At 44.8% G+C, this 9,291-nt stretch overlaps 1 protein-coding gene across 1 annotated transcript; it reads right to left on the reverse strand.

Moving 5' to 3' along the window:
• Positions 1 to 425: 425 nt before the first annotated feature.
• On the reverse strand, positions 426 to 730 carry LOC100629609 (microsomal glutathione S-transferase 2-like). Its single transcript, XM_003364486.4, has 2 exons — positions 573 to 730; positions 426 to 501 (listed from the first exon to the last, which is right to left on the reverse strand). Exons 1-2 carry the CDS (start codon positions 728 to 730, stop codon positions 426 to 428), a joined length of 234 nt encoding a protein of 77 aa, XP_003364534.2.
• Positions 731 to 9,291: the final 8,561 nt, after the last annotated feature.

The following is a 9,291-nucleotide window of genomic DNA, read 5'->3' on the forward strand; positions in this document are numbered from 1 at the left end:
CAGCACTGTCTTATATCTTTTTAGAACAAAGAGCATACATGAAACATCCAGGATACATTTTCAAAGTTTCAAAGAGGTATTTAGTTGCAAATTAGCAGGCCAACATGACCCTGATGTTGGGAAAAGGACTAATACAGGCGTTACCAACAGGGCATAGGAAGCTCCCTATGCCTTTTTTTTTTTTTTTTACCAAGAAAACAAAACAAAGACTTATTTTTTTTAATTGAACCAGTGACACCATATAACCTTCAGAGTGGAAACATCTGCAAGCATTTGAACAAAGGGGAAAAGTTAGAAACACCTCAGTTTCTTGGCAACACTGAGGTCCAAGTATTCATCCAGAAAGCTGTTTGCAGTCCCCAGGGTGCCCGGGACCATCAACGGCCAAAATCCCCAGACTGAACCCGAAACCAGTGACCCTTTTGTTAGCAGCTTCTGAATATCCCCAGATATACTGGTGATGGGCATAGAGGTACAGCTGACCCAGAAAAGTAGCAAAAACTTGATTGAAATACCATCCGGCCATCCACAATGTAATCACGACTGTGGGGTAAAACTCCCCATAGTTTTGTTGTGCATGAAATATTCTGTCAAACTCTGGTGACCCAGAGACTGCCAAGGGCATAATTTTGTATTTTAATCTTGCCTGTCCTACCTGCAAAGCAAAATAACTTTGCTGACAGACAGGGAAGACAGAGACAGCAGCCAGCAAGATTGAATTCCCAGCCATCTTTCCGATGGAACGTTCTGGTTCACGGATAGGTACGTATTTCTTATCTTGAGAGTGCATTCTTTACTTTAATAGCTAAAGCAGAAGTACAACGTATGTTTGATAGGCCAGATGTCAGGCTTCTTTAGTTCAAACCAAATTAGTCTGAACCCAAATAGTACCCCATATACCTCAATGTGTGAAAATTTCTTGACAGACAGAAGGAATTAAAACTGCTTGAGGAGGAACAGGCCAAGGCTATTGGTGAAGTCGTATATTTGCCTGCTTGAGAAAGTCAAGATGAGGTCTTTTCAAAGTATTCAATGGACCCAGAAATAGATGACTGATTAAATCAGAGGAGTTTCAGTGGAGAAGTTGCAGCAGATTAAAACAAGAGACTTCCGGAATCAAATCTTCCACCCCACCCCCACCCGCCCGACCCACGCCCTTGTGCAGAAGATTCCATCAGAGAGGAAGACGGGAAATGTCATCAGGGGTCTGTCCTTTCCCTGTGGCTGATTGCATCTGCTGTCTGTCCAATGGGATAAAGGAAGGGAAACACCCTACAGGATGATAAGGCTGAAAGGAACCAGGTTCAGAACTCTGCGGTAAATGGAGAGGCTGTGCTGTGTTGCCAGTTTTGATGTGGACCAACAAAGATTTGACTGATTCACGCGGAAAGGAGAAGCTCTCAGGGCAAGTTGGTGCTGAGGGCAGCACCATCCCTGCCTTGGGGATATAGGAGCAGTTCCCACTGCCGGCAGACTCAGGACCCACATAGAGTTGGCTTTGGTGCACGCAGCTGGAACGACAAGTGCAGGTAAGCCTAGACTCAGGGAAGGGGCAGGAGCCTTGGGCGGGGCAGTGGGGTGGAGGAGGCACTGAGCTCTTGGGCAGAAACTGGGGGTGGGGTGACCCTGCCAGGGTACCTCACCCCGCTCCAGGAGGACAGAAAATGAGAAACGGACCTAACCAGGGTGCTCTGGGAGGCTGCTCTGATGAAGTGTTGATTAGATTCATTTTTTTTTTTAAAGATTGGCACCTGGGCTAACAACGGTTGCCAATCTTCTTTTTTTTCTTCCCAAAGCCCCCCCAGTGTACAGTTGTATATTCTAGTTGTGAGTGCCTCTGGTTGTGCTATGTGGGACGCCTCCAACTAACCACTTGGCCACGGGGCCAGCCCTGATTAGATTCATTTTGAAGACACTTTCTGGCCAAGACAGTGTTAATGGAGTCTGGTTCAGAGGAGGATGCAGTGCTTGGGGGGCAAGAGGGGCAAGGTCCAGCTGTGGTTGTAGATAGTGACCCAATAATATTAGCTGGTATGATCCTTATGCCTGGCTTCACTCTTGCCACAAACTGAATTCATCTGATTTGGGAGATTTATGTGGGGTTAGAGGAATGGGGACCAGGAGGGAGATGGAGTTAGAGTGGAAGGAGCAGGAGGGCAGTTTTATGTCAACTGTGAAGAGAAAGAGAGGAGAATCAAGGATCTCAGAGCTTTGAAATGAAGGAAAAGTAAAAGATGAGCCTCGAAGGAAAAAAAAGAAGCTGGCTTGGCTGGAATGGGGGCAGCGACACATTGACAATAATGGTTAGCTTTTTAAAAAATGGTTTTTTATTAGACAGATCTGAAAACATATAAAATAGTAAGGAAAATAGTATAATGAACCCTATGTAGCCATCTATAAAATTATGTCCCGAGTTCATCTGCCCATCAAATTATGAAGCAAACCCCAGACCACATGTTAGTTTGTGTGTAAATACTGCACTAGGATGTCTAATGGAGAGAGCCTCTTTTTAATAACAAGCCCATAATATCATTAATGATTTTTTTTAATAATGAGATTTCTACTATTCCAATTGACTTTTAGTTTATTTTGTTTGTTTCAGAACTATATGTATTTGGGCCAGGAAAATAACTTAGGTCAATCTTTGTCACTGATATACATGCCTTTCATTACCTTAATATATATTATTCTGTTTTTTTCTTTGATGTTTTATGTTGAACAAATCTGGTCAATTGTCCTGTTGCGTGTCGACATCTGGAATTCGTGACATGGTCATAATTTCCATCACTTCTTGAAGTTGTAGCTCTTTGCTGACAAAGGGGACTAACAAGCCAGGGTGCAAGGGAGTAAAGGTGATCCAGAGCCAGGGGATCAGTGATTGCCTGGGCCATATCTCCTCCTGGCAGCTGCTTCTAGAGCTGAAGGGAAAGACGCAGAAACAGACTCATGGGGTTATAGCTTCCTGAGACCCTGGGAACACTTGGGGCTGCCTTCAGGAGAGCGACTGCTGAGGAGACATCAGCTTCTCACCTTTCCTAGTTCCTCGAGGATCACCCTCACTGAGGACAGTCTCCTCAAACAGACACCCTCCCTGCACAATGGCCTTTGCAGCCTCCCTGGCTGAGCTCCAGGCAGAGGCCAGCTGTCCCATCTGCCTTGATTACCTGAGAGACCCAGTGACCATTCACTGTGGGCACAACTTCTGTCTGTCCTGCATCCACCAGCGCTGGGAAGACCTACAGGTCATCTTCCCCTGTCCTGTGTGCCTCCACCACTGCCCTGACAGGAACTTGAAGAAGAACTCCCAATTACGTCACATGACTGAAATTGTTAAGCAGCTGCCCACCACGAGGAGCAAGAGGAAAGGGCAGGAAGAGACGCCCCTGTGCGAGAAGCACAGTCAGGTTCTGGGCCTGTTCTGCGAGGAGGAGCTGGAGCTGTTGTGTCCCCAGTGCGGGGTGTCCTCTGACCACCGGGATCACCTAGTGACACCCATTGAGCAAGCTGCCGCTAGTCACAGGAGGAGGCTCAAAAGCTACATTGAGCCCCTGAAGAAGCAAGTTGAAGACGCTGAATTGGAGCGTGAAATCCTAGTTGCAAAATCTCCTATTGAAGTTCAGCAGAAGATGAAAAATTGGAGGGGAGAGTTACACTCTGAGTTTGAGGAACTTAAGGATTTCCTGAGAAAGGAGCAAGTTGCAATTCGTGGCAGGCTGCTTATGCAAAAGAAGGACGTTGAAGACAAGCTATCCCAATACCAAAGCCAAATTTCAAACCATATGTCCAGGCTACAAAATCTGATAAGTGAAATAACAGAGAAACGTTTCCAGGGAGACCTGGCATTCCTGACAGACATTGAAAGGATCTACAACAGGTATGAACAGCTAAAAGCCCCAGAAGACTTTTCATATGAATTAAAGGAAGAGAGTTGCAATTTCCCTCCACATTATTTTGGCCTGCAAAAAATGATCAGTACATTTCAGGTAGATTTGACATTAGATCCTGAAACTGCCCATCCAAATCTTATTATCTCAAAAGATAGAAAAAGTGTGATATATAGAATGATGAAACCAAACTGTCTTGACAATCCTGAAGCATTTACTTCTTACCTGGCTGTCCTGAGTTGTGAAGGATTTGATGCTGGCAGGCATTTTTGGCAGGTCGAAATAAGAGGCACAGGTGAATGGTGCCTAGGTGTATGTAAAAATTTCCCCAGAAATGCTCTTATACCACCATGCCCAAAGGATGTGTGTGGGCAATTCCAGCAGGGCACTAGGACGTGTGGTACAGGGTACACAAGACAAGTCATGCGGATAGGTGTTTTTCTGGATTATGAACTGGGAGAAGTTTCATATTATAATTGGCACAGCAGGTCATATTTGTATACGCTCACTGATACATTTACAGGCAAACTTATACCTTACTTCTCTGTTGGGCTTTCTTCAAGATCTCTTACAATCAGTATTGTCCTAGATGAATGATGAACTTCTTGAAGGACCTTTTTGTGTGTGGTTCTATTTTATTCCTGTGTTCTTGGAGGGTATTGTAATAAAGATTTTGATTCCATTTTTGAATTTTACTGCAGAACATTTTTAGGACTCGCCTGTGTCTTCCCCTTTTCCTCACACCTGGGAATGCTGATGAGAAAGCGTGGGTGCTCCATCCTTTGGTGCAGGTGGGAAGTTCAAACCCAGCAAGCCCCTAGTAGTGCCAGGCCCTCACACCAGCCCCACCCAGTAACCACCATAAACACTTCAGGCTAGTCTCCCCTCCCTGGGCCCTCAAATCATTCTGGGACGTACTTGGAGAGCCATAAATCTCATTATTTAAGTAATAAACCTTTTCATATCCTTCTGGGGGTATGTGTGGCATTGTCAGTCTCGACATTTGAATCAAATTCTGGGTGGAGGTCCAGCATGACTATGCAACCTGATCCTGACAACTGGCCCTGTGCAGAGGATTATTCAGATGTGGAGGACCCCCACCAGGGCTTTCTCCTCTGGCTGGGGCTTGTAATGGCTCTGCTGCCCAAGGCCCGTGTGCACTTTCAGCTGTGCTGCTTTATGTTGCACTTGCTCAATTCTACTGAGGCTCTGCTGTAGATTTAACTGTCCCAGGTCAGAGGTTTTCATCATTATTGGCATTTAGGGATAGAAGTATGGATTGAGCTCCTTCTTAACATGGCTCTGGGTTGTCTTTCTCAGTCCAGACCTATCTGGGTATATTACAATGAATTGTATGTCTTTTCTGGCATACGTTGTGACTGATGAGTTTCAGGGGAAAGACTCTAACCTGTGACCGATTGGATGTGTGTCTGAATTGGACACTGGCCCCTGTTCTATAGAGCACTCGGGAAATACTCTACCTGTCAGATATCCTGGCCCAATGAGTATTCACTCGTGTGGAGCAAGAGCAGTCCCTGTGTAAATAATCATTATATGAAGATTTGTAGTATTGAGGTCCACACTCTAAAGCAGATAGCTCAGTAGTACCCTCCAAAATGTCTTTATCACTTCTGCTGCATCTGCTTCTGCCTCTGTAATGACAAAGAGCCTGATTCTCAAGCTTATGAGGCAAAACACCCATGGCCCCCCTGTGGCACATTGAAGGTGTTAATTCACACCAGACCTAAGCCCCAAGTCATCAAATGCTATAAACCAACCATGGCCATAGAGGGGGCCCCTAACCTTGATCATAGTGATGTGAGGTTTTCTGGATTGAGAAGCTTAAATATATGAGCAGGGAAGAGAAGATCATCCCCTGAAGAATATCTGGGGTCCAAAAAAATATGACAAAAAAGAAAAAAAAGGAAGGAAAGGAAAGAAAAGAAAGAAAGAGGGAGGGAAGGAGCTGGATTCATGGGGAGGAAAGAAAAAACTGGAACAAAGGTATGTAATTTGACGCAATTGGAAATTCATAATTTACTAAAGTAGTTTATACAACAAGAAAGACAAATAGGCTTTTGTTCCTGTACAACCTAGATGCAGTTTTGACTTCAGCATCTGCTGAAATGCATCCTTTCTAAAATCTTCATGACCTTAATCAGTGCTGGTCCTCAAATCAGCTATACCTGAGGATCCCGTTAATTTAATCAAGGCAGCCCTTATAAACTTGGTGATGTTGACAAACACAAAACAGAGTCAGAGAGATATGCCTCATTTTACGCATCAGAACTGTTGCCCTGCCTAGATTCCCACGAGCATAACATACATTGCCTTAAAGTATCCCAGAGGAGGCTCAGTTACTCTGACCTGATGTGTAATAAATTAAAATTAAACAAAGTCTTTGGCACTTACAAACTGGCTTCACTAAGGGGACTCCGTGGATGCTCCTACCCTCATTAAATAGATAATATGGATGAATGTTGATCAAATGGGGCATTCAAGAATTACAATCCATTAGGCAAGATCTATTTAGACTGGGAGTGATTGTCCCCACTTCTCTGTTTAACTCCAACTTGGTTTATTCTTAAACTTGGAAAGAATAAATCATATCTCACAGTGAATTACCACAACCTTAATACTGTGGTCCCGCCCAGTGTTATTGAAACCGCTGCTTCTATCCAGTTCGCAACTTGTCAATATCTGGCTATTATAGAGTTGGCTAATATGCTCTGTTCAGGGCTTATTTTAATAGCTTTCTGGGAGTAGTTTGCCTTCATCTCCAAAGGAGTACCATGCATCTATACCCAGCAATCATGGGATACTCAACAGCCTTGTCGTGGCATGCAATCTTTGCAGGCAAGGTCTTAACTGCATCCAACTTTCTTCAGGAGCACATGTTTGCTGTACATTGATGACATCCTCCTCCACGGAGATCCATTTGAAACACTCATTCAGGACACACAAAGGTCTCAAAAGGAGTTTACACCAAGGGAAAGGGCCATTGTCCTACAGAGGGTAAGTCCTTAGTACCTTGTTGAAATTTTTGAAAATTACTTGGAAAACTGAGGACAACTCCATCCCGGACACTGTCAAGAAGATACCTACAGACCCTCTCAACACCTCCAAAATAAAAACAAGCTACAAAGGGGTTCCTGGGACCAATTCCAATGTGTGTGTGTGTGTGTGTGTGTGTGTAGGCTTCCCCACAACATCAGCTCAAATCTGACACTATCTATCTAGAGACAGAATCAGATTTCACAGGTAAAGGGCTCAGTCCCACAAGACCGACTCCTATTTCAGACACCAGTCTCAAGTCTCGGGTTGTGACTTGTACTTCTGACTGACTGATTATAAATCCGAGGTTCCCATGACCTCCTCAGGTTCAATTAATTTGCTAGATCGGCTCACACAACCCAGGGAAACACTCACTATGGTTACTGGTTCATTAAAGTATATGATAAAGGATAGAGATGAACTTCCAGATGGAAGAGATGAGTAGGGAAAGGTATGAGGGAAGGGGCATGGAGCTTCCATGCCCTCTCTGGGTGCACCACTCTCCTCAAACCTCCATCTATTCACCAATCCGGAAGCTCTCCAAAAGAGGGGTCAATGAGTTGTCCTTTTTGGGTTTTGATGGAGATTTCATTAGATAAGTCATTGGCCATTGGCAACTGATTGAACCTCAGACCTTCCTCCCCTCCCTGAAAACCAGAGAGTGGGACTGAAAGTTCCAATCCTCTGATCACATGGCTGGTTCTTCTGGCAACCAGCCCTCACCCTAGGGTGCCGTCCAAAAGTCACCTTCATTAACATAAGAAAAAATTCCAAGGGTTTTGGGGACTGTGAGCCAGAAACAGGACAAGGACCACATATATATGAGAAATATACCTTGGTCATCTGAATGACCACGTATATGTTTCTTATAAAGCACAATATTGCACAAGTCCACCACATTTGACCTTTCTAGGTTGTGGAGGCAACGTATTCCTCATTTATAAATTTTACTTAAGGCCATTTATGCTCTTTCTTACAAATCAGCCTACCTTTAATGAGGCCCCCTCCAAGAAAAGGCTCTGCTATCTATCTAGAATGAAATACATTAGACACTCCTAGTAGTGTTCCCAAGACATCTTCATGGTGGAGCCTTCAGCAACTTCCTCTCATGCTTCCTAGACACTCTGGACCGCCAGGATGGCCATAAGTTGCCCTTGGTTTCCTGATGCAAAATAGAGACTTTTTTTAGCTCTATGCTATTGCCACTGCCAGTCACATACTGGGATCTCCTAGAAATAGAGGCTCTCAAAATCCTGAGTGTGTAAGTCTCCATACCCAGCTGCCCTACATGCCTTGGATTATGGGTCCAGCACCCCACCAGGTTGGCACAGCTATTGAGGACTCCTTGCTTCAGGATGGAGCCAAACTTGGGCCATCTGGCATATGCTCCCTGCATACGCAGGGAGCAGGTGGCCTCCCCTATCTTCAGTCCCTTGCCACATGCCATGTACTAAGGGAGGTCACCTGATTCCCAAACCCTTTGCCTACCTAGGGAGCCACTTGAGGTCACCTGAGTGAATAGCAGTGGGAGTTCCTATACTGTATGGATGGAGTAACCATTGTCACAGGTGATGAGCTCAGTGGAGAACTGTTGCTTTCCATTCCTTTACCAGGATGGTCCTGATAAATGACAGGACCCAAGGGTCAGTATCAAAGGGCTGAAATTCAGGCAGTCATCCTAGCATTGGGCCCTGACCATTCAACACTTCAATATGCAGGTTTTTACAGACTCTGGGGAGATTTCTTTTGTAAAAAAAATGTATATTTATTTATATTTTTTTAAAGATTGACACCTCAGATGACATCTGTTGCCAATCTTCTTTTCTTCTTCTTTGCCCAAAGCCCGCCAGCACATGGTTGTATATTCTAGTTGTAGGTCCTTCTGGTTGTTTAATGTGGGACACCACCTCAACATGGCTTGATGAGCGGTGCCATGTCCACGCCTAGGATCTGAACTGGTGAAACCCTGGGCTGCTGAAGCAGAGAGCACGAACTTAACCACTCACCCACGGGGCTGGCCCCTATGGGGAGATTTCTTAGAGTTGCCCCCTTTAGAGTAAAGAACTCTAGCCTCTGAGACACCTGAAATACGAGCCAAGGGCACATACATCTCTACACATACTAAGGCCAGAATACAAGGCCTTACCAGCATCTTCCTCATTCCCTTTGGAGTTCTAGAAATTCCTGATGGCGACCATGGACTCATTTCACTTCTCAGAATACACAATGCAGGGCTCTCGAACAAGTAATTCGGTGGAACATCCACCTCCCTACTGGACTAGAGATGCAGCCTCATCCAAAACATAATGGTGTACTTAACTCATTTCAAATCCAATGAAATGGGGGCCGGCCC

Source organism: Equus caballus, chromosome 2, assembly GCF_041296265.1.
Source record: "Equus caballus isolate H_3958 breed thoroughbred chromosome 2, TB-T2T, whole genome shotgun sequence".
Taxonomy (NCBI): Eukaryota; Metazoa; Chordata; class Mammalia; order Perissodactyla; family Equidae; genus Equus; species Equus caballus.

Coding starts and splice junctions, on each gene's coding strand:
- LOC100629609 (XM_003364486.4), bottom strand. CDS start 730: ATGGCTGGGAATTCAATCTTGCTGGCTGCTGTCTCTGTCTTCCCTGTC. Junction 502..572: donor GACAGAATATTTCATGCACA/ACAAAACTATGG, acceptor ATTTCAATCAAG/TTTTTGCTACTTTTCTGGGT.